The 27,299-nt window shown below is 34.4% G+C and overlaps 1 protein-coding gene across 4 annotated transcripts in view; it reads right to left on the minus strand.

Moving 5' to 3' along the window:
* The window catches only part of MED13 (mediator complex subunit 13), a 94,727-nt gene that overhangs the window by 33,259 nt on the left and 34,169 nt on the right, over window positions 1-27,299 (minus strand). For all 4 annotated transcript variants that reach the window (XR_012130642.1, XM_037004032.2, XM_037004033.2 and 1 more), the window contains exons 9-12: window positions 14,453-15,127; window positions 3,501-3,714; window positions 2,470-2,551; window positions 623-744 (exon numbers count right to left, since the gene is read on the minus strand). Coding sequence is in view for 3 of the 4 variants with exons in the window: in XM_037004032.2 (XP_036859927.1) it covers window positions 623-744; window positions 2,470-2,551; window positions 3,501-3,714; window positions 14,453-15,127 (1,093 nt within the window). In the remaining variant the exon portion in view is untranslated. The remainder of the gene's footprint in view (window positions 1-622; window positions 745-2,469; window positions 2,552-3,500; window positions 3,715-14,452; window positions 15,128-27,299) is intronic.

The following is a 27,299-nucleotide window of genomic DNA, read 5'->3' on the forward strand; positions in this document are numbered from 1 at the left end:
AATTCCCTTTTATATTAATGTGGTACCCAATTCATTAATTTGCCAGAGACTTGACATTCTAGACAATTTCATTTTAAGCTTTAATTTCTTTTATCTTCACCCTTCTCTGAAAATGGGTATTAAAGATTAAATATTATTTTTTTTCCTCTTCCATTATTATAGTATGTAGCTACCTTATAATAATGACTGTGATACCAAACATACTTTAAAAAGTGGTATTCTCAATAAATTGACAAGGCATATAATTTTAACATTAATTACTTATTATCTTCCAAACAAGTTGATTCCAGGGTCATTTCTCAAACTAGAGGATAAAAGAATAGAAAGATGATTCTGCCTCCTAAGTACTACAGAAAAGGAACATAACGTAGAGGTCAAATTAAGCTTAATCATATGTGTCCTTCAAACATATACAAAATGAAAAAAGTAACACCCTCAAAGTTTATAGGTGATCAAATATGAGGTTAAAAAAAAGAAACTGATTAATGACATTTTATTCAAAAATATTTCCTATTATTCAGGGCTAAAATATAGTATTCAAGGTCACACATCACCTCTGAAAAATAAACATATAAAATCAAAGAAAACAAACTATAATCCTGATCATTAATAGGATACTCACTGTTAGTTCATCTTCATCAGAGTTGAAGAGATTATCAAGGTCAGTATATGAGACAGCCAGGTCTGAGTCATAAATCAAACTGGTTGATGGAGGACGGGCATGACTAGTAGGGCGTGGAGCATCTACATATGTCAGTAGGAAAAAAACAATATAAAAATTCCACCACTGACCAAGTAGTATTATTTATTTAAGCTATAGATAACTTTAAATTTATAAGGGTGTTAAGGAATAAGAAACTAATTTGTTTAAAATCTAGACATTTTTTTCACAAAAATAAAGTTGTAAATAAATGGCAATACCTTCCCCAGGAAGCTCAACAAAGCCTATGAAATCCATAACATAGCTGAGTACTCTATATAAATAATGTATCATATCAAATAAAAATATAAACACTACTAGGACAATAAAATTACACACTCACATACATATTTTATTTTTCTATCTTCCTGAAATGTAAAGGAAATACAGTACAATGAGTAAGTGATCTGGCTCTTGAGTCGGTGTATTAATCTGAACCCCAACTCCAACACTAACAGTATGAACCTGGGCAAGTTATTTACCCTCCTCGTTGCCACAGCAATTGCAAGACTTAATATGATAGTATATAGGTAGAGCACTTTGCCCAGTGCCAGGCACTTCAGTACTCAATAAATATCACCTCTTAGTTAAGCTTTATTTTAGTTATAGAATCTTATTTTCCTTCTCCTTTTTTTTTCCAGTTTTATAGAAAAAAATACATTATTGCTTCAAAAAATAAATAAATACAAATGAAGTTAAACTCTTACATTCTAACATAAGAAAAAGAAAAAAAATGTGCAGTATAATGTTCCAAAGCAGCCTCAGGATGTCAAATGATTTGAAACAGCCCTCACTTCCAGAAAGAAGAAAATCACTTTTCAAATGCCTCAGCATATCACTTCTAAAGATTCACATGAGCAGTAGTTCTGAAATTTTAGAGTGTGTAAAAATCACCTAGCACACTTACTAAAAATCAAGATTTCTAAGCTCCACCTCAAAAGATGTTGCAGAATGTGGTAGACAGTTCACACTTTGAGAAAGCCACACCACAGGCACCAGAAGGCAATAACACATTCCCTATATCCTAATACAGGTAAATAGACCAAAGAACCCAAACTGTTAACTCATTAAGCTACTCAGAAAGACCATCTCTTCCTTATTCAAACAGACCTTTCTCTTATTCTTGTTTGGCTGCACAGAACCTGACTCCTATTTATTCCAAATATTAAAACAAAACTTCACCTAAAAACCACAAACCAAAGGACCACTTCCTTTATTTCCACCAAAAGTTAAATAAATGTTGTAAAATAACTAAAATACTATGTCTCTCTATGCCATTTACAAGGAGCACAAGTCAGATACTTTCCAAGTAGGTAGGGTCTTGACCACTATATCCCCAGTGCAAAGAACAGTGTCTATACATAAGATGTACTGAATAAATATTTGCAAAGTTAATAACCTCAGCAACAGTTATTCTAACTTGAGTAGGGGGGGGGGTGCAAAGGACAAAATTAAAATCTAATTTATAAATTGAGTTTTTAGATCTAAGAGAGACCTTAGACAATGATCTCTTCCAAGCTCCTCATTTTCCAGATAAGAACTATTTTTACTGGTAAAAAAGTTCCAACAATTCAAAACAGAAATTCTAACACCTAAACTTGCTTCTCCCAGTACAAAATAAACAAAATCCACCACTTTGAGGTAGCTTCCTTTCTATAAAACATACGAATTATGCAAAAAAGAAACACTGTTAAGTCCAACAATACTAGATTAGTTTGTAGCAGCAATCCTGGAATGCAATTACTTTGATTGGTAATGAGAAGTTTTACCTTGCTTGATAGAAGGACTAAATAATGACATAGCATCTTCTTCGTGTGATAACACTGTTACAACAGACGGCCCATCTTCTACCTGTAAACAGTATTACTCATTAGGCTGAAATTTGTAATTTACAAATAACACAACCTACCAACTATTGAGTGGCTATGCATCAAGCATTCTGCTAGATGTTATGCAGACAGTATCACTAACTTTCATAATTAACCTACACAAGAAGTAGTATGCTCTTCCTAAAGACAAAAAATAATTCTAAACATTACCCAAGAAATGTGGTTATTAAGTAGTGGGAGCTGGGACTTCAACCTAAATCTGTCAAATTCTGAAATCCATGTTCTTTCTAACGCCTATAGCTTTCCCACCTACTACTATTTTCATAATTTACAAAAGGATAAAATTTCAAGTACCCGGCACATAGAAAGGCTAAATAAAATTTTGTGAAATTAATTGCTTGCATTAAACATATTATTGGGTCCTTTTCACAATTTATAGCTTTTAATTTCCATATTTTGTATGTAAGGCAAAATTCTTATCTAGCAAAGATACCCTGTACTTAACAGATCCTCAAAAAATTAACTTTAAAATTTTAATCAAATAAATATTTCTATGTCCCATACTTTATTAGTATAACATTTTACTTTCAGAACACTCAAAGTTTTTGACTCACACATTCAAAAATATGAATTTTACTGTTTCTCTGAAAACTAGTAATTCACTTATGGCATGTTTTAGTTCAGCATCAAAATAGCCCATTAACTTAAACGTCCTGATTTCAATATAACAGATGTTAATGTACTTTCTCCAACCCAAAAACTTTTACAATAAAGATCTTCTCATTATCAGAGAAAAGCTATAGTCCATACAAACTCTTAAATTTTGTACAATTTGCCTGATTTACCTTTTTAAAAATTGTTTTTCTAAGTTATAATGATGGATCTCTTCAAAAGAAAAAAGTGAGAAATGTGGTACTACACAGTGCTACACATCATCGGTGGCCCTTTGGTGTTCTCTTGAGTTCTCTTACCTTGTGTTTTTTCCCAGCTTCTCTGTCACTATTTTGTCTGTCTTTCTTATCAGGAAAAAGGAATTCCTCATCTCCTTCAACAAATGCATATGGATCAATTTTAGGTTCTTGTTCTGTATCAGATGCTATTGCTGAAAGATACTGATTTTTAATTTGATACTGCTGCACTAATTCATCAGAAACTTTTAATGGTTTCTTAAATTGCACCATTAACCTGCATGAAAAAATAAAATTAGAAAATTAATTATATTCTCCGTAAAAGTATAAAAAATTTCCATATGACTTAAGAATCATGAAGTTTATAGAATTAGAGATTATCTAACCTGGAATCCCTCATTTTACAAATGAGAAAATTGAGGCATAGAAAGGTTATATGATTTATTGAACTCTCCATATCTTAGCAATAAGATATGGAGTCAAAATCCAGATCTCCTTTCTACATGTTCTTTCTACTAAAACACGTTGTCTTTTGGTAATCCACTCTGTTCCAAGTCCTCAAGTGCATTAACTTGCCTGAATTCATTCACTGAAAGGGGCTCAAATCTAAACTGCTCACTGACAGGAACTCTCAAAATGTGAGCTACATAGTGAGCAGAACTACTTGTATACAATTTACACATCTAAACAATGAAAGTGATTATCCTTTCCCTATTGTTATGAGTGAACATATTTTTAGGTAAAAAACTTTAAACCCTGAAATTGTTTCACAAAAATAACATTACTATCCTTAATTCGACAAAATGTTTTACAATGGCAAGTGAAGTTTCAGTGCAAGTACTTCCGAGATTTTTTTTTCTAATCACATTGGAAAAATCTATTTTTAATTATCAGTCTTCTAGGTCCACATAGTGACTAATAAGCATGTTTCTCTGTATTCTCCTAAAACAACTGACAAAATGACAAAGGACAAAAGAACAAGAGAAGAGACAACAACAAAGTTGGAAAGATTAGCTAGTGGAAAGCAACAGACCAGAGAAAACTTAAACCTAAGGCTAAGAGAAAGAAGACTTAACAAGTTGACCTGCATTATCAGAAACAAGCTATAATTTAAAGTACATACAAACTCTTATATTTTGTACAATTTGCCTGATTTACTTTTTTAAAACTTGGAAAGCATCAGGACTTTTATTATCTCTGAAGACCAGGGTGCTTGGTGAGTGTGAATACATAATGATCCATTTTTTTGGTTTGTATAGAACACTTTTAGACTCCCACATTCATGTTCTCTATGGTTTGCAAAGTTAAGGTTGCCACACTGCCAGAATAGCAGCCAGACTTCTAGTCAGATCATGCTCAAAAACCTTTTTATTTTACTGAGTAAAAAACAAAAGCTCTTACAATATCAATATCCTACACCAAAGCTTTCCATGATCTGTCCCCTTTTTCATTCCAACTTCATCTTCTACTATTCTACTACTTCCTCTCTCACTTTGCTTTCAAGGGCTTCCTTGATGTTTCTCAAACTGGTCAGACATACTCCGGGGCTGTTCTCTTTGGAACATTCTTTCGCCAGTTATCTGCATGACCAACTCCCTCAACTCCTCCAAGTCTTTGTTTACAAACCACCTTATCTAAGAAACCTTATTTAAAGTAGCAATATGCCCAACTGCCTCACACTGATCTCCCCTACCCTTTTTCTTCCCTCCATAGTACTTATCTTTTAACTATGTTAAGTTGCTTATGTTCATAGTTCACTATCACTCCTACAAGAATATAAGCCCCTAAATGCCAGGGATCCTGTCTTATTCACTGAACTGTCACAAATGCTAAAACGGTGCCAGGCACATAATAGGTACTCAATAAATATTTGCTTAATGAATAACTGAAACCTAAAAGCCACACAGGAGATGTGTTTACAGTAATAATTCTAAAATACAATGTACTTTGAAATAAAACATCTCTATTCATTAGAAAGTAATACTGCTGCCACTTTTTGTCTGTCTGGAGTATTAAGACAAAAAACTGTAAGAGAGGTAAGATATGGGAGTAATGAAGTTATTTGCTAGCTTATAAATTCTTTGAATGACAGGTATGTCATATCTTTAAATCTATTCACCAATGCCAGCACTAGAAGAACTCTATACCCTATAAGCTAATGTTAAAAGAGAGGCCATCAGAAGAATAGCTGTATTTGCTAAACATATAAATATCATTTGTCATTGTTATTCCTAATATGCCCCAGATTTATCTGCAAAACTAAAATCCCAAGTCAACAAAAATTTTCTTCCATGGGAACACAGTGCTAATGCAACTGTCAATAAGCATATTTTCTAATTGTTAGAATAGATCTATTCTACAAGTGAATAAACATTTATTTCTTAAAAGTAGCTTTGTACCTCACTATATTAGACCCTAAATAACTGCTGAACTGACAGATACTAACAAATCTTTTCAAAATAGTATTTCTATCTACTTTGACTCGTATTTTCTCATTTAATACTCTACCTCATAAAACAGGAATCAGAGGGTTTGCTGACTTTGATACAGAAATTATGTAGAAATGGCTTGCTAAGCTCATGCAGTGGCAAACATAGGGCTGGAAAGATTTTAAGTATGCATATTCAAGAGAACTATTCATAAGGGAAAAGTCTGAGAACCCATTCCCCCTCCCTAACACCAACCTGAAAGACTACTATGCTGTGCAGAGGTGAAGAAAACCACTGGTTTTCATATTAAGCTGTCCTCTGGCAGAAACATAAAAACTGCCACAATGTTGACACAGGTAGGTGTTAAAGTAGTGTGCAGTAACATTAAAAGAACTAACCCTACTGCACAGGCTTCTATTAAGAATATAAATGAGTAAACCAAATGCAATGCCTACAGAGAGTGTTTTGTTATTTTATTGAATGGTTCTCACAGACATTGGGATATGCAAAAAATTTAAATGTAGTCAGTAATATCAAGAATATCACAATAGTTTAAAAATGGAAATTATTTACATTACACATCTTTCTATATTTAAACCTCATAAAAAAATTAAAATTGTGGTTTTTTAAGAGGTCCCAGATTGAAACTCAAGTTATCATTTTGTCACTATCCAATTATATATAGAGTACACACACCGTTTTGTGAACAGGAGTAACACCTCTACTTTTCTAAAAGGAAATTTCACATATAGCCAAATAGTTAACTACAGAGACAGTTTCAATTAGACATGTAGCTAAGTACAGACAAAGGGGACGAGTATTAGGTACAGCCATGAACAGGAAGCTTTTGCAAAGCCCAAAGCAAAGTGAAATTATTTTTGTATTTACTAATTGTATCTCCTTCCTTTTACTATGACAATAATAACATACTATCCTGAAGTGTAATTGTAAAAAATTTAACATGGCTTATAAATAGCTTATGCTATTATGCTTTTATTCAATAAAAATTATTTCAGACAAGGTATGAAAATATTCTAGAATTCACAATTACAGGAGATAAGCTAAAGAAAGACATGTTAAGGAACAAATTAAATATATCTCAAAACTTCATTTTTTAAAAAATGGTACCTTTTCCAGCACCATCTCCAATATTCAAAATCAATCCTTAAACTGAGTCAAGTTAGCTGTCAACAGTACAGCTTTACTGCATTAAAATATCAAATAAGGAAGACTTAAAAGATTTGGAATAAATCAAAACATGTTTAACTCATTATGGACATCTATGAAACAAAGTAATTAGAAACTATCTTTTAAAGATCAAATAATGCATTCTGTAACTGTACAAGTGACCCTTGAACAACATGGATGTTTAGGGACCCTGACTCCCCCACACAATTGAAACCCACATGTAACTTTATGCTCCTCCAAAACTTAACTACTAATGGCCTACTATTGACCAGAAGCCTTACCAATAACATAAAGTCAACACACATTTTGTATATGTATTATATCCTGTATTTTTACAATGAAGCTAGAGAACAGAAAATGTTAAGAAAATCATAAAGAAGAGAAAATACATTTATAGTACTGTATTTATTGGAAAAAATTCATTTATAAATGGACCTGGTCAATTCAAACCTGTGTTGTTCAAGGGTCAACTGTATATACAATAAACATCTAGTATATCACTAATACAACACAGGAGCTACTTTTATTAATGAACATGATGGTTCATATATCCTGATGTATTCTTACTACCAAACAAGACAAAAAAAATTATGTTGAAGTCAGTCCTTTCTTTGCTCAGGGTTTAATTTAGAAAGGTTTCCTTATGAATCAGAATAGCATGCTATTTTAAGCAATCACAAAGTTTACTAAAACAAAGGGCTAAACCATTGAAAAAAAGTATTTATAAAACAACTGTAATGTTTCTTGGCAGAAATTTTGCTATTCTCAATACTTATAAAGTCTTAAGCCACTATTCTGAAACACATGTTATCATTAACTAATAGGGAAACTAAAAATTAGAAGCAAAAAGAAGATAAAGCTATTTGCCACAGATGTATAACCTGTATGCAGGATATGTTGGGGATGGCTTTGCTCCACCCAGTACTTTTCTCTCTCCCAACTAAATTCTAATAAATTATAAAAGGAATTTTGCTTTAAAGTAGCTGGCATCAACTGCTCCACATGGGAGTTTAAGAATAAGGAAAGTGCTTAGAAATGATGAATTCTATTACTCTGTACCAGTTAAGCAGCCATCACTATTTAAAAGTGATTAGAAAAATCAAGAGTATTGCTTTCTTTCATTTATCTACTTATTATGGAAGCATAGTACCACCCTTTAACAGCAATCAATTAAAAATTTTATATCAAATGGTAACTGAGTTTTCACTTAACATAAATAAAACAAAGGTGTAAATTTCTCCTCCACCATTTTCTAAAAAAGGCCACACCTGTTAAGTCAACTATTATTTATTTTATTTCTACTGATACATTCTTGAATTCTGCATTCTGTATCTATATCTACTATAGTTTCCTCTCCTAAGCTTCAGACCCACCATTACAACTGTCTGATGGAGTATTTCTAAGCAGGCACCAACTGAACTCACAATTTTACAATATATATGTATTACACTCACATAAAAGTCATACAGTACACAAAGACATAGCTGAAATGTACAAATTTCCCAATCTCTCTCCTTCAAGATAACAATGGTTTAACTGTCTCTATTACCTAATTAGGGTGGGGGGAAAAACGATGCATATACTACTATATGTACATTACCATGTACCTTGTTGTTAAACTTTGTAATCTATTCAGAGATCTTCCCAGATCACCTTATATAGTTTATTTGCTTTTTTAAGTAAATATGCCATTATTGGTCAGCCAGAATTTACTTATTTAACAAGATCTTACTTTCATAAGGTACATCAATAGGTACTACAAGGTAGTTTAATTTTTGAAATCCTACTTTTTGAAATCCTACTTATAAAAAATCATAAAAATTAAGTTTAAGATTTAGTCTAAAGTAGGTAAAAAGGGTAGTAGAGAAGCCTTCAAATCTGTTCTTCCTCATCATCTTTCCCTCTCATGAAATAAATATGCTGGTCTCTAATTCTCCTGTTACTCCCCTATTTGATTAATTCGACTGGCTGTAAAGTTCTTAGGCTACTCTAAAACATCCATAAAATCCATACGTTCCTACTATCTCTTTCTAACTTCCTGGTAAGGGCCCTGTACTATTTTATGTCCAAACTGATCTCTCTCTCTCTCTGTGTATATATACATATATACATACACACACACCCACACACACACACACACACACACACACACCCCTTCATTTTGAACAATCTTTCAATAATGTTACTTGGTTAGTAGTTCTGAAATCCTTATTTTAAAATCCCTACTTCATCTACCTCAAAAAACCTGTAAGAACAGTACCCCTATCATCTTATATAAGCTTCTAAATACATATTCTATATGTTTGTAAATATATATGCTTATAAACAATATTTTGTTATTCCATTATATAGCCCTACCCCACTTTTCAGGTCTCCTTTCTCATCATGACAGAACTACTAAGTAGCACCCTATAATTTAACCATACCAGACCACACAAAGCTTCTGTATCTTCCAAAATGGAATTAAATTATTTCCTACTCTGGCTCTACATCCCTACTGTATCCTATGGATACTGCTATCAGAGAATTTTAAATGTTATTTTCCATTAGACTGTAATTTCATTTAGGGCCAAGACCAAATTTATTTTATACCACAACAATGCCTTACATCATCTTGCACATTAGAGGAACTTCAGCTTTATTCAAACTGACAAAATATATCTTTGAGGAATATGAATTTAAAAAGATAATCTTCCTAAGAAAGGAAAAAGAATATAGAAGTTACAACAACTCTCTAATTAGCCTCATTAAAAGTATCTGCTACACATTTAAATACTTTCAAAACTCAAAGAATGGAAAAGATAATGTAAATTTACAATGAGTAATCAGAACTCACAAATTTATTTCTATAAAACTAGCTTTCTGAATGGGTAGCATTATGACTAGAAAAGTTTGAAAATATTACATCTTTACAACTATAGAATGTTTTAATAAACAATTTATTATTGTTTAATGCCATCAGAAGAGCATAACAGTAACTCACAGAATTTATTTTAATGACAGAGGGCATCATCTGATGTTGTCAAATGACTCTGCCACTTCCTATGAGATGACTGATCCTCATGACACCCTACCTAAAGAAATAGTAAATAGCAGGTTCCTGAATTACTAAGTTACTCCTGTAAGATCCCTTTAACTCTGGTGGTGGGGGTGGGGGGATTTTTGTTTCAGCGTAATACAAACACTGAAGACAAAGCTAGGTGTTTTACTGTGTTCAGGGGGGACTAAATTAGTATGGAAGTTATCTCCCCAGTGAAATTAATCAGTCAATAATGTTTGGCTTATCTAGTTTAATAACTTATTCTAGATGCAAATTTCTGTTATTCATAACATTAAATCACCTCAACTGTATTAATATCTGCAGTTGGATAATTCTCTGTTGTGGGGTACTGTCCTATATATTATAGGTTATTTAGCACTATCCTTGACCTCTTCCTGATGTCAGTAGCACATCCCAAGTTGTGACAACCAAAAATGTCTCTAGACATTGCCAAATGTCACCTGAGGAGGGACAGGTTGGAGGGAGAGCGGTGGCTAAGAAACTGCCCCAAAATGAGAACTACTGCGACAGAACAGTAAATCCAGGAAAAGCAAAGAATCATCCAAATGTTTAAAACATAAAAGTAAAAAAACTTCTAACCTATCAAGTATAGAACAAGTATATTCCATAAATTTTCTTAGTTCATATATAGGAGCTACACCTGTGATGACTGACTTTTTGTGATAGATACCATATTCTAATCTACCACTAGAATACAAAAACAAGGATTCTAACTAAAAGCAAATTGTGATAAAATACATGTTTTAGTAACTAGCATAGCCAAAACAATATTCACATGAGGCACAGAATTTAAAAACCCTTTTATTCAATCTTTTCTTCTTTTCATGAGGTAGAAAAAATGGTGACCAGGAACAGGTAGAAGCATGTCATTTCCTTAATTTACATAATTATGACCCAGCACCATTCTACTCTGCATGCTACCTTTCTACATTATGCTTTTTTCCTTCTCATTCTCCAGTTAGGAAAATGTCAAATAATTTTACAACAGATTCTAAAGTTAAACTGCATTAACTTCTAAGAGACCTTCATTCCACTGACAGTTGCTCATGCACACAGGCAACCAATACACTTATGTCAAGTATGGCTAGAATTCTTAAATCTTATTAATATAATATGCCATAAAAAGTCACTCTTGAAGTTTTTAAAACCAAACACATTCATACCACTACCTTTTTACATAAATTAAATAAGAAATATAACCTGGGAGAAAACAAGTTTTAAAAACATAAAGTAATCTAGGGCCTTACTGCTATTTCATTTATCCAAACATTTGCTGAATGTCTACTATGTGCTTAGGATTGTTCTACGGGTGTGTGTGTATTTTGCTGGAGGAACACAGCAGTAAACAAGACAGAGTCCTTGCCCTCATAGAGCTTACATTCTAATAGGGAAAGGCCATTAACAAATATATAATATAACTTCAGATGATATATACAGGGAGAAAATGAAAACAGTGTATAGGACAGGTAGTGATCAGGAATGAGTTTAGAAAGAATGCTCAGGGAAATATCTCTTGAGAAAGTAACCTGAAGTGGACTGAATAAGAAGGGGTGAGCTGTTCCTCCCATCTGAAATGCAATTCTAAAAACCATGAGGAATGAGTTTGGATTTCTGAAGGACTAGCAAGAAGGTGGTGTGGCTAAGTCAGGAAGCAAAAAGGAGAGTAGTAAATATGAGTGAAGAAGTAGCTAGGCAAGAGACTACAGGATCTCAAAAATGATTCTGTAAAAAAGGGGATGGATATTTTTCTAAGTGTAATGGCAAACCACTGAAGGGTTTAAGCAGCCCTTAACCTTTAACATAATATTTAACTTACAATATTGATCACCCTGACTGCTGTGTAGAGAATATATGCAAAGAAGTATGGAAACAAGGAGACCAACAGTAGTTTCAGGCAAGAGTTGAAGCTAGCTTAGATCATTATATTACATCTGGCATAAATAAGATTAAGGTATATCAAGTCTTATTTACAAGACATCATTTGCTTTCAAGAGACCTGTTGACTAGCTATTACATAAGCTAGCTGTCTTATTGATCATAAGGGTATCCTGAGGTCCCTGAGGTCCATCAATTTCAAATTCAAATTAATTTTAATTGTTAAAAATCATACTAGAATGCTTTTAAGATTCAAAGTGCTAGGTGAAGCACATAGGTTTGTCTATTAAAATAATAATCAAGGAATTTTAAAAGAGAATAAATCTCTAACAGCAGGCAATATGAGAGAGAGGCTGTGTGGACCATTTTGCTTAAGTCTCAGGGAAGCTCAAAATCAATGAAACATGGCAGAGAAAGTTCACCTAGAATATGCAAGGGGGGTTACAGGCAAACTATAAACAGAAGAACCAAACTGACTAGAAAAACGAAAGAAAATTTGGACATATCTTCAGACAGAAATGAAAAATAAGAGCTGAAAATGAAGGAATAGAAGGGTTCCTTCTGAATAAACTATGTGGTAAGTGAATAAAATACCTGGTGATGACTCAAAATCTGGCATCCTCTTCATTCCAGAATTTTAGGAATGAGGCCTCCCCTCTAAAGCATTCTTTACCCCTTCATTATAAAGCAAAGTGTCTGATATACAATACACACCAAAATATTTATTTAATGAGTAAGGCCTGCCAACCAACAAGGCTTTGCCTATGTACATAAAATTTCTAATCAGTTCCTCTATTTCCTCATTCTAAAATGTGTAGGGAGAAATAACAATTATAAGAAAATATGATGAAATACAACACAGTAAAGATCAAAAAAGGCAAGTAATTCTAAAGGGGAAAAAAATTACAGGACATTAAGCAAGAAGGGTATGCTATTTTTTAAAAGTTTAGAAATAAAAAAGCAGAAACAAATATTAAGACTTCAAGAAGGGGCTACAAGAAAGTTTAAGAAACCCCTCAGAATACAGAGAAAAAAGATAGATGGAAAGTGAGAAAAAATATACAGAAGCTCAACATCTGAGCTATAGAAATTCCACAGAGAATGGGGGAAAATGACGATGATATCCAAGAAAAAGAACTTCCTAAGTGGCAGGACAAAAAAAATACTTCAGATTGAAACAGCCTTCCTCAAATGCCTAGTACAAAGACTGAACAAAAGATCACTGTATCTACATATATTCTTGTGAAATTTTAAAAGTCTAAGCTACAGAGAAGATCCTAAAAGCTATCATTGACAACATGAAGGAGAAGGAAATGTAATCTTGGCACATCACTTGGCCTTGCATTGATAAATAGGTACATATATCAGTGAATATAATGGTGTTTTGTTGGTTGATATCCAGCTTTCAGAAAAATCTATAGATAAAAACACAAAAAGTTTATAGGACTGTAATTGTCATCAGAACAATGAAGAGAGTAAAGGGGGACCTGACAAAAAGCCTACTTCTTCCCAAAATATGTCATACATAAAGTATACAAAGAAGGCAAACCATAGAATGGAGCTCATATAACTACAACATTAATAGCTAGAATATGCACAGAAAAATAACTCAGGGGAAAAAAAGTAAAGTACACTAACAAATATGATGTATAAGAAATTCACAGATGTCCACAGAAGAAATAAACATTTCACATGATTCTTAACCTTACTAGGAATCTGGAAAACATGTATTATGAAACTAAGATAGTATTCTGAATGCAGATTAACCAAATTAAAAGTCTCCTTCCAACTACTGGGCAAAATGTAGAACTATAACCATTCTTATACTCTACTGGTTGATGAGAGTATAAACTGGCATAGTTCGGAGAGCAACTTGGCAAGAACCCTTAATGTTGAATATGGATATAGTATAAAGCCCAGCAATTCTGCTTTTAGATGTATTCCCTAGAGAATCTTACACAAGTACAAATGGGAATGTCTACAAAAAGTTCACTGCTACATTCTTTGTAATGGTGAAAGAACTGAAAATAATCAACACATCCATCTTCAAAAATATGTAAGTCTATGGTGTCCATGCGTGTGTGTACATATATGTATGTATGTATGTAGGGAAATTAAAGTGAATTAACTACATGTATAAAAATGATAAATACCAAATTCAGGACAGCAGAAGGAATAATGGAGGAAGAAAAAATAGTACAAAGGAGTTCTAATTATATGCAAAAAGCTTAAGTTGGTTGACGGACCAACTTAAGTCCTTAAATTGGTTGACAGGTGTTATTTTCTCCACTTTTTTGTGACTAAAATATTTCATAATAAAAAGGTTGCCTGATGAAAAATCAGAGTAAAGAAATTATGCAAAGTTAATATTAAAAGGATTTATTTTTGTAAATTCTATTCTGAAACCAACTCTGGAGTTTTCACCCTTAAATTATAATAGCAACTATTAAAAAAATACATACTCTGTAACTGATGTTACACTTTCCTGTCCAAAAGGTCCAACTGGATCATCCTTGAATTTATCACTTGGAAGTTGAGGTGGTAAAAACTCTACATCTTTTTTCTTTGGGACCTTGTAATACTTCCAGGCTATATTAGCTTCATCTTCTTCCAAATTTACTGCTGTACCAACATATACTGTAGGTTCTACAGCTTCCTGGAATTGAGCTGGGAAAGACTGCGATAAACTGTCTATCCTATCTTCCATTGGTTTAGAAGGAACCAAGGGATCCGGTGTTGGCATTTGATAAAAATGCTGACTTTGAGGAGTTGAAGGTGTTTTAGTCACTCCTTCATCAACCACATCACATGGGTGAGGACTAAGTGGGGGTGGTTGAGGTGAATTTGTCATTTCGGTGCCATGCATCTGAGGAGTCTTTGCTACATCATTAGTTCGGATGTTTGAAAATCTCACTTGACTATCTGGAGCAGAGATCACAAGTCTTTGGCTGGTTGAATCTGTGTCCATGCCAACATCATCACTAATAGATACACGATGGTGAAAAGGAGTCAAGGGGCGTTTCTGTGGTTTTTCACTCTTTTCTTGCTTCTCATTGGTCTTGTGCTTAGGAAGTACTTGTTGCTGACTTGGTGCCTGTCCTTGTTGCCCAGGATTTCTTGGTTTAAGATTTTTATGCCTGAAAAGTTAAAAGAAAGGTTTAATATTTATAGTATCACTATTACATCAAAGTATACAAAAGTTAACACTTTAAACAGTTCATATTATTCACATACAATCCTAAAAGTAAAATGATATGAATTTACATTGAAAAAAAAAATGCTCTGATCAGTGATCTAAAACTAAAAAAGAGCATAAAGGTTCATAAAAGCCAATTCTCATGCTCATTTCATAGCTATGTGATCAAGGACAGTTTATATAATCTAAATATATTAGTTATCTCAGTAAACAGAGAGAGAAGATTCTAGATTCTAGCTTAAGATAAAAAGGTCTAGAAAGGTCTGAAATTTATTCACTTACAATGTACCTGATATTTCAGTTAGTAACTGCTATAAATCAGTGGGTTGACTGAGCTCGATCATATACAATTCTACAGCAAATGACCAGAAAACTTATTCTACTGGACTGAATTTAGATCAGTCTGGATGGAAGTTAGGTCAGTCTGGATAGCATTGAAATTGACACACTGATGGGCTCCACACCATACCTACCTTCCTTCACCCAAGGTTTACCACTACAGACAGAATAGCTGACTGGAAAAAGGAAAGAAAATACCTAAAAGATTTCTTCCTTGTAATGTGAAGCAATTCTAAATTGAAACACTTGAAACCATAATACCTAAAAATCTTAAGTTCTTTTCACAGTTTTAACATTTTTCAGCATAGAAAAACACTGCATTTTGAGATCTCAAAACTGCGGTGATATTGATGTATACAAAGTGCATTTTTTTAAAATAAGAAACTAGAAAAAAATGTGGAGTGATATGGAATTAAAGCATTCAGTATTCATTAGGTTTTTTTTAGTTGTCTTCTTAAATTAATTGTATTAATGGTTTTGTTACATCAGAGATAACCAAAAAGAGTATTAACAAGCAACGGCAGGCACTTTTTGAAGAAATCTATTGAGGAATCTATTGAGGTACCCTTGAACAGAGCCATTTTACTTGTGCAAAGGAAAAAAAAAAAAAGCAGGAAGGCTATCAAAGAAAACTAGAGTTATGTCAAAAAGGACACAGGAGAATTCCACCATTACCTTGATACCAAAATCAAAGACATTATAAGAAAAATAAATCATAGAACACAGATGCAAATTATTAACAAAATATTAGCAATCTAGCAATATATAAAAGGATAGTTCATCATGAACAAATGGGATTTGCCCTAGAAATGTAAGTTGTAACATGCCAAAGGAAAAAACACTATTCATCACATTAACAGAATATAAGAGAAAACCGTATGACTATTTTAATATAGAAAAACATGCAACAAAATTCAATACCTATGCATATAAAGACTCAGCAAGCAAGGAATAGAACTTAACTTGGTCTGACAAAGGACATTTATGGAAAACTACAACTAATACCATACTTAAGGATGGAAGACTGAAAGTAAAGCAAAAATATTAACTCTCAATATTTCTATTCAACAATTTTATTGAAAGTTATAGCCAATGCAATAAATAGGTCAAGAGAAAGAAAGATGAGAGATTTCAAAGGAAGAATAAAAAACGTCTTTTTTCATAGTAAACCTAAGAAATTGTACAATAAAGGGATTAGGCCGATGACCGTCTCAGTAGTAACATTATTAGAAGTGAGACTAGACGTATATTCTGATGCAAGAAAATAAAAAGCAACACAGCACCATCTATGAAGTATTCTCACTAAAAACACCAAACCTAAATCTAGATCAGCACTGTCCAACAAAACCTTCTGTGATGATGGAAATGTTCTATATGAGGGCTTGAAATATGAAAATATGGTGAGTGCAACTGAGGAACTGAATTTTTAAATTTTATTTTATTTAAATCATTATTTTAATTTAAATACCATAATACTAACATAGCTAGTCTTGGATAGCAGAGCTCTGGAGCTACCTTGCATTTACAGAAATGCAAGGAATAAAGGAAGAAGTTAAATGACACTAAAAGAACAAGTTAAAATACATAACAAATTGAGAAATCCAAAATGTGGGACATTCTATAAGACAACTTAGTTGCTCCAACAAATCAGTATCATAAAAAGTGGGTAGGGAATTACAAGAGGAACCCAGAAGACTTAACAAAATGTATCTCCTTGTTTGAATCCTAGTCAAACTAACCAACTACAAAAAGACATTTTTGAGACAAATCTGTATAGTGTATCAGATGATAACAAAATACTGTTCCTTCTATTAGGTATGATAATGGAATTATGTAAGAAAATAGTTTTTTTTAGAATTGCATACTAAAGTAGAAGTGAAATGATCATTTAAGATGTGCTTTAAAAATCTTCAGCAAAAGGGTACCATAGGAGACTGCCCAAATAAACTACTTTATCTCCATGGTATCATGGAGTATTATGAACTTATACGAAAAAATAGAGTGGATCTATTTATTTTAACAAGGAAAAATATCCAGGATAAATGTTTATCAAAAAAGCGAGTTACAGAGTAGTATACACAGCATGATTCCAACCACTACATATATATATATATATATATATATATATATATAGAAGGGGGAACTTGAAGTTTTTCATTTTTATATTCATGTACATTTGAATTTTTTAAATGGCATTTAAAAAAAAACTTCATAAAGAAATTCATCATTAGAAAACAAACACCAGGACCACCAATCCAATGTAGGAAAAATCCCTTCTCTGACCATGCTCTCTTTGAATACTTTCAAGAACAAGGACCACATTTCCGTATAAGGAAATGCATTCCACTGTTAAAAAATAGTTTATGTTGAATAAAAACTTGCCTTCCCATTATCTTCCAGTTATTAGTGCTATTTTTAACTCTGTTTCTAAAGCTGTGCTGAAATACAATGGTATTCACAAGTCACATGTTGCTAGTAGTCACTTGAAATGTGGCTATCCAAATTGACATGGGCTATAAACGTAAAACATATACCAGTTTTTGAAGACATGTTATCAGTTAAAGAATGCCAAATTATCTCATTAATGTTTTATACTATGTCAAAGTAATCAATTTAGGTAAATCAAGTTCAATAAAATATGGCGTTTTATTTATTTATTTGACATTTTATTGTAAATATTTAAATATTTACTAAGAGAAAAGGTCTAGAAGCAAATGTAGTAAGTGAACATGGATAGTTGATATAAAGGACTGCATTGTCACTTCTGTCCTGTGCATGTTTAGAATTTTTCATAAGAACAGGTAGAAGAATCAAAATGTTTAAACACACACACACACACACACACACACACACACACACACACACACACACACACACACACACACAATAACTGGAGCAAGATTCAAGTGTTCCAAGGTCACATTTGTCCCTAAAAAAGACAGCGACACTGAATAACTTTAGACTTTAAGGAAAGCAAATGAAATAAATGTTTATTTAAGTCAATTAACAAAAGAATTAAAACTGAATGCCTAACTTCTAAGAGTCAACTCAAGAAAGGAAAAAAACGAAGATACAGTAGGGAAGAGAAAGGAAAGCAAAGGAAAAAAAGAAAAACAGTAAGAAAGTAGGAATAAGTAGTAACCATGATGGCATGATGCATTTATTAATTACTCAAATATTTTACTGCCTACTACAAACGTTCTCAAAGTACAGTCCATAGAATCTTTTTCAAGGGTTTTACAGGGTTGAAAACCATTTCTATAATAGCACTAAGACATTACTGCCTTTTTCATTATGTTGATATTGATAATTATGGTGCAAAAGCAATGGACAATGTAACTGCTGGCAATCAAATATCAATCAAGGCAGTGATACTATTAATAATAGTAGTCATTGTTTTCTTTACTACACACTGAATTTTTTTTAAGCCAGTTTCACTTAAGAACATCCTTCATGAAGACAGTAAAAATAATTTTTGTTAAATCTCCATCCTGGCATACACAGCTTTTTATATTCTATATAAAGAAATATGAGTACACAAAAAGCATTTCTGCTACATATCAAAGCACAATAACTGTTTTGAGGAAAGCACGTATCTGAGTTACAAGCTAAACCAACCACTTGTTTCATGGAACATCATTTTTATTGGGGGAAAAAAAAGAAAAAAAGACTGACAGATAAACCATGATTATCCAGATTTGGTTATTTGGCAAACATGGTTATTTGGATCTCAAAAATGAACAAAATTAATTTGTCATTTTAAGGAATTACAGATCATAAAATTTTAAGCAAGACTTAGAATTTGTAAAACCTCCTTGCCACAGTAAGCTTGACCGGTTTCTAATACCTAAAATACTTTTCTAATGAGACTGTTGGTGATGCTGATAAATATAATTTTTGATACTATATAACAAAATGTGCCAACACTCAGAAGATCTGCATAACTCAGTGAATTGCTATTTTCCAAATGATCAGTGCATGTTGTTACAAAATCATGCATAAGTAAAAGATCCATTGTATTAGTGGACTACAAGAATTTCATTACTATGGCTTTAGATTCCACATTGAAACTAACCTTTAAGAAACTACCACTTGTCAAATTTTGGTGTAGCACCAAAAGAATATCCATACTTATCTGAAAAAGCCATTAAAATACTCCTTCCTTTTCCAACTACAGAGCTATATGAGGCTGATTTTCTTCACCTACTTCAACCAAAACATTATACAACAAAAGAGTGAATACAGAAGCAGAGTAGAATCTAGCTATTTTCTATTAAGTTCAACACTGAAGAGATTTGCAAAGTGGAAAACAATGCCACTCTTCAATTTTTTGGGGGGAGGAAGGATATGGTTGGTAAATATGTACTGACTTAATTATTTTTTAATAAATTATGTGCCTATTTCCCTAAAATAGATGCAACCCACATAAATAAAAGCACTTTGGGGTCCTCAATAATTTTTAAGATTGTAAATGAGTTCTGACCAAAAGTTTAAGAACTAGTCAAGTTATCCAAGGCACTAAGGAGAAAAAGGATTTCCAATGATATGGGGTGAACTACTTGGTTACAGTCTGAGTGTACAGGGGATGTGAAAAGTAAAGAGCCATACGTTTACTTACACTTCTATTAGGAGAAATGGAGAAAATGGAAATTTCTGACCAGGATACTCACTTAGCCTTGATAGCGCCCACTGTAGACCTGAAAGAGCCTGTTTGCATATCTATGGGATGTTTATTGAGGACAGAGCACTGGTCAATCATGGGAGTACTAGCCCAGGGAATGGGTGGAGAGGAAACATCCATTCTCTCTAGTGTTATGTAACTGGTCAGGTGTCCACAAGTCACCATAGAGACCAGCCCAAAGAGTTCCCATGCTAGGGGCAGGGAAGCATGGAATAAAAGAGGAAGAGTGGAGAAGGGAAGCCTAGAGGGAGAGCCAGGGAGAATGGAGGCTGACTGAGGGAAGCCATAGAGCCCTGGTGCTAGTAGATGATTAAGCCCGTGTTGGGGAGCAGGAGGGAGCAGCCCCAGAGCCAAGAGAGATTGGGCTATCTTTGACACTTGCACATAGCTGGGTGACCACTGTGAGAATAAACATGGTATGAACACCTTTAAACACCCACAACATGCTCTTATCTTTATTTGGTCTCACCAAATTCATAGTGAACTTACCCAGAGCAGGGAACCACCTCCACCTGGAGCAACAATAAGAAACTATTAACTATACACTAATAACAGTGGCTCTCTACAATTCTGATGACATTAAATAGCAGTACCTTTCTTCTATATAGACTTTTTTTCTTAAAGCTGGTCTTCTTTAAAGAGAACAACTGAATTTCATACTAGAACTCAACAAGTTGGGGAATCTCTCTAAAAAGGAAGTGCTTAAAGCACAATCTAACAGATTCTTTTTTCTATGGATTAAAGTTCCTAGTATTTTAGTGTTCACATTAGAAATTTATTGTATTGCTTTCTATTTATGTAGCTTGCTAAGTGCTAATTCTTATGAACATTTTACCACATAAAAGCCTAATATCAATAAGTGTATAATATTAAATCACACTAATAACTGAAAACTGCAAAAAGTTTTATGCTTTTCACTTACTACAATGGCAAAAAATTTTTTAAGACAGTTCTCAGATCAGTGAAAGCACAAGAAAAACCAGCACTTTAATATGAAAAAGTGGGAGGTAAAACTAAGAGAATCTTTTTGAAGTCACAAGAAGAGTATTTAAATAGCTTCTTCACCCACAACTCTTTCACATCACCCACCTAATTTTATTTCCTTCCTAGCATTCATCACTCTTAAATTTTAAAAGGATTAAAATTATTTTTAGAAGTTAATTACCTGCTCTACTCCCATTAGTGTGTATACTTCATAATAGCAGGAGCCTTATTCAGTAGTGTATCCTGAGCCTAGAGCATCTCCTATCACAGAATAAGTGTTCAAAAAATTCTTATAAATAAGTGATAGTCACAGAAGGATTACTTTTTAAGTAGTAAACACACATACAAAAGAAAAAAAACCTTTGGAACCAACCTATTTCTCCATCAAACCCAGAGTGATTCAACACATTATGGTACTACAATTCAGTGAAATACCAAGAAAATTTTTTAAACAACATGGCAAATCTACAAGTAACTAGAATGGAAAGATCTAAGGTCCATTAAATAACAATAATAAGCTGACAAATATATTACTATTATATTTATGTGTTAGGAGGAAAAACACACATACATGCAAAATTATGGGAAAAAAGTGCTGAAGGATAATACCTAATTGGCAAGAAGTCACTTCTAGAAAGAGGTAGTACGATTTGGAAAGAGCAAATAGTCATGGGTAGCTTTAGATTTATTTGTATAGTTTAAATTTCTTCAAATCATAATTACTCATGCAAATTGCTTATATAACTATACTATTTTTTTTTTCAAATTAATTACTAAGAGAAGCCAACATATCAGTCAGGGTCCTGTCCTATCTTTCACACAGAGGAAATTTACTATAAAGAACTGCTTGCAAAGAAATGGAGTAAAGTGAGGCAGCCCAGAGACCAGAAACAGCCTGGACTTCAAGGACTTAACGGACAGTAAGATGAAGTAGTCTTACCAGATCACAGAAGCTTGGAATGGTACTAGAACCCTAGTGGGACCTGCACAGTGCTAACTAGGAACATGAAAGAAGGGGCTGTTAATCAGACACAGAGCTGCTGTTGGAGCTGGTTCAAGAGAGGGATGGGAAAACAGCCTTCCTCCCTTCTCTCATCAACCAGCCTTCTGTCATTCTGTCAGTGCCTCCTATTAGCCAAATCCAGAAAACAGGTGAGCCTAATGAAACCATCAGGTTGTACATCTCAAACTTACATAATGTTGTTTGCCAATTATATCTCAAAGAAAGGGGAAAAAAAAACAAACACATGTAGAAAGCAAGGGAGCATAGAAATGTTATCTACTGCAATACAGAAAAGAGCAGGGAAAAGGCAAGGATAAATCTGAGAGCAAACTGGTTGATTAGGACACTTAGTTATCAACATATGAGCTACCTCCTAGATTCTACGGCAGGAGAGGATACACACATATGGCTGCTCAAGGTCTGCTGCAAGCCTTATTTAAAAATAAAAAGAGAACGAGATTTGGGGGAATTAGAAGGGGAACCTGAAGTACAAAAGGCAATAGTTAAAAAAGAAAAAGTACATGATTAGTAACACTGTATTTACTAGATGTGTTAGATTAACCAAAGCAGGTCACATGTGAAGATTTCACAAAATTTCATTACATTAAATCTCTACATGCCTGGGAGGAATTTTTGCAACTATGACTCAAAGTTTTTAAAAATAAAAAGTTCAGCTTCAAGATTTAAACTTATGCTTACCAATACGCATTTTGAGCATCTTCTTCTAAAACCATTTTAGATAAATATACTTGAAATCCACATCTTCCAAAAATAATAAAGCAAAAGTCTAGGTTAAGAACTAAAAAAGAAGCACTGCTTAATAAAAATGTCTATATAGGGTTTTTTGGGAAGATGGCAGCCTGAGTAGGGCAGCAGAAATTTCCTCCCAAAACCATATATATTTTTGAAAACACAATAAATGAAACGCCTAACAGAGAGACCGGAGGATACAGTACAACAGCCAGAGAACTTGGCATCTCATGAAGGGGGTAAGATACAAGCTGCGACCCGGCAGGACCCAAGCATTCCCCCCACCCTAGCACACTGGCAGGAGGAAAGGAGTTGGAGCAGGGAGGGAGTGGAATCGCAGGGCTGCTAAATAACCAGCCCTAGTAATCAGCACCGGGAGCACACACACACACACTGCATGGTGTGCTGGATATTATGGAAATGGAAAAGTAAAATCTTCAAGTGGATCCCTGCAGCCGGTTCCCCTGGGACCAAAGAAAAGCGAGTGCTTTTTGAAAGTCTTAAAGGGACAGGGGCCTCACAGCTGGACAGAATCATCCTGGCACACTAAGCCCAGCAGACTGGGAATTCTGAGGAGCCTAGGAAGCCCCAGCCCCATGGGAAGCAGCGCAGCTCTGAAGCCCCTCATGGCGATAAACAACCTGCCATTCATTCCCCCTCCAGCATAGCCCCATCACAGCAGCAGAGAAGCCTGAGAGCAGCCGCGCCCACAGCAGCGGCCCGGAGTCTCCTCCCAGCGCACAGTCACCCGGGCCTGACCCAGGGGGCCGCCTCCAGCGTGCAGCTTCCCAGCTCAGGGAGAGGAAGCTGGGGCAGGGAGCGAAGGAGCACCATTCTTACAGGAGAGCAAACTCAGCGTGCCTGCCACTCCCTGCAGGGCTCTGGGCTGCCTCACCCATGGCGGCTAAGGGAATTAACCCAGACACTGCCCCCGGTGTGAGGGTGACCAACACAGGCAGCAGAGAGGGGAAGGGAAACCAGTAAGCAGGAAGGGACTTTGTTCTCCCAGCTGACACATGCGCCACCTGCCTACGACTACCTCTGTCACAATGAAAAGGCAGAAGAATTTGGTACCGTCCAGAAATACCCAGACAACCCCCGAGAGAGGGCCTGCAGAGACAGATATAACCAATCTTCCTGAAAAAGAATTCAAAATAAAGGTCATATACATGCTGATGGACCTGCAAAGAAATATGCAAGAGCTAAAGGATCAAGTTAGGAGGGAGAATACAGAAATAAAACAATCTCTGGAAGGACTCAGGAGCAGACTGGATGAGGTGCAAGAGACCGTTAATGGAACAGAAATCAGAGAACAGGAATACAGAGAAGCTGAGGCAGAGAGAGATGAAAGGATCTCCAGGAATGAAAGAATATTAAGAGAACTGTGTGACCAATCCACACAGAACAATATTCGAATTATAGGAGTACCAGAAGAAGATGAAGAGAGAGAAAAAGGGATAGAAAGTGTCTTTGAAGAAATAATTGATGAAAACTTACCCAAACAGGGGGGAGGAAATAGTCTCTCAGGCCATGGAAGCCCAGAGATCTCCAAACACAAGGAACCCAAGGAGGACAACATCAAGATGTATAATAATTAAAATGGCAAAGATCAAAGACAAGGTCAGAGTATCAAAGGCAGCCAGAGAGAGAAAAAAGGTCACCTACAAAGGAAAACCCATCAGGCTATCATCAGACTTCTCAGCAGAAACCTTATAGGCCAGAAGAGAACAGCATGATATCTTTAATGCAATGAAACAGTACGGCCTTGAATCAAGAATACTGTATCTAGCACGATTATTATTTAAATATGAAGGAGGGATTAAACAATTTCCAAACCTACAAAAGTTGAAGGAATTTGCCTCCCACAAACCACCTCTACAGGATATTTTAAAAGGACTGCTCTAGATGGAAGCACTTCTAATGCTAATAGATGTCACCAAAGAAAATAAAATCACAGCAAAGAAAGTAGAACAACCAAATATTAACTAAAGGCAAAAAAAAAATAAAATCAACTATGCACAAAAGCAGTCAAAGGAAACACAAAAGAGTACAGAATAAAACACCTAACATATAAAGAATGGAGGAGGAAGAATAAGGAGAGAAATAAAGAATCATCAGACTGTGTTTATAATACCTTAATAAGCGAGTTAAGTTAGACAGTTAGATACTAAAAAAGCTACCTTTGAACCATTGGTAACCATGAAATCAAAGCCTGCAATGGAAGGAAGTACATACCTACCGATAATCACCCTAAATGTAAATGGACTGAATGCACCAATTAAAAGACACAGAGTAACAGAATGGATAAAAATGCAAGACCCATCTATATGCTGCTTACAAGAAACTCACCTCAAACCCAAAAACACACACAGACTAAAAGTCAAGGAGGGATGGAAAAAGGTATTTCATGCAAACAATAGGGAGGCAGTACTTGTATCAGACAAAATAGACTTCAAAACAAAGAAAGTAACAAGAGATAAAGGACATTACATAATAATAAAGGGGTCAGTCCAACAAGAAGATATAACCATTATAAATTATATGCACCCAATACAGGAGCACCGACATACGTGAAAGAAATACTAACAGAATTAAAGGAGGAAATAGAATGTAATGCATTTGTTCCAGGAGACTTCAACACACTACTCAGTCCAAAGGACAGATCCACCAGACAGAAAATAAGTAAAGACACAGAGGCACTAAACACCACACTAGAACAGATGGACCTAACAGACATCTACAGAACTCTACACCCAAAAGCAGCAGGACACACATTCTTCTCAAGTGCACATGGAACATTTTCCAGAACAGACCACATACTAAGCCACAAAAACAGCCTCAGTAAATTCAGAAAGATTGAAATTCTACCAACTTCTCAGACCACAAAGGTACAAAACTAGAAATAAATTGTACAAAGAAAACAAAAAGGTTCACAAACACACGGAGGCTTAACAACATGCTCTTAAATACTCAATGGATCAATGACCAAATTAAAATAAGAGATCAAGCAATATATGGAGACAAATGATAACAACAGCACAAAGCCCCAACTTCTGTGGGATGCACTGAAGGCAGCTCTAAGAGGAAAGTATATAGCAATCCAGGCCTATTTCAAGAAGGAAGAACAATCCCAAATGAATCGTCTAAAGTCACAATTATCAAGACTGGAAAAAAAACAAATGAGGCCCAAAGTCAGCAGAAGGAGGGACATAATAAAAATCAGAAAAGAAATAAATAAAATTGAGAAGAATAAAACAATAGAAAAAAATCAAATGAAACCAAGAGCAGGTTCTTTGAGAAAATAAACAAAACAGATAAGCCCCTAGCCAGGCTTATTAAGAGAAAAAGAGAATCTACACACATCAACAGAATCAGAAATGAGAAAGGAAAAATCACGATGGACCCCACAGAAATACAAAGAATTACTAGAGAATATTATGAGAATCCATATGCTAAGAAACTGGAAAACCCAGAAGAAACGGACAACTTCCTAGAAAAATACGACCTCCCAAGACTGACCAAGGTAGAAACAGAAAAGCTAAACAGACCAATTACCACCAATGAAATTGAATCAGTAATCAAAAAACTACCCAAGAACAAAAGCACCAAGCCAGATGGATTTACCACTGAACTTTATCAGACATATAGAGAAGACATAATACCCATTTTCCTTAATGTTTTCCAAAACATAGAAGAGCAAATACTTCCAAACTCATTCTATGCATCACTCTAATACCAAAAACAGGCACAGACCCCACCAAAAAAGAAAATTACAGACCAATATCCTTGATGAACATAGATGCAAAAATACTCTACAAAATATTAGCAAACTGGATTCAAAAATACATCAAGAAGATCATACACCATGATCAAGTGGGATTCATCTCAGGGATGCAAGGATGGTACAACATTCAAAAATCCATCAACATCATCGACCACATAAATAAAAAGAAGGACAAAAACCACTTGATCATCTCCATAGATGCTGAAAAAGCATTCGACAAAATAGAACATCCATTCATGATAAAAACTCTCAACAAAATGGGTATACAGGGCAAGTACCTCAACATAATAAAGGCCATATATAATAAATCCACAGCCAACATCATACTTAAGAGCAAGAAGTTGAAAGCCTTTCCTCTAAGATCGGGAACAAGACAGGGATGCCCACTCTCCCCACTGTTATTCAACATAGTACTGGAGGTCCTAGCCATGACAATCAGACAAAACAAAGAAATACAAGGCATCCAGATTGGTAAAGAAGAAGTCAAACTGTCCTGGTTTGCAGATGACATGATATTGTACATAAAACATCCTACATAATCCACTGCAAAACTACTAGAACAAATATCTGAA

The sequence above is a fragment of the Manis javanica genome, chromosome 4 (genome assembly GCF_040802235.1).
Source record: "Manis javanica isolate MJ-LG chromosome 4, MJ_LKY, whole genome shotgun sequence".
Taxonomy (NCBI): domain Eukaryota; kingdom Metazoa; phylum Chordata; class Mammalia; order Pholidota; family Manidae; genus Manis; species Manis javanica.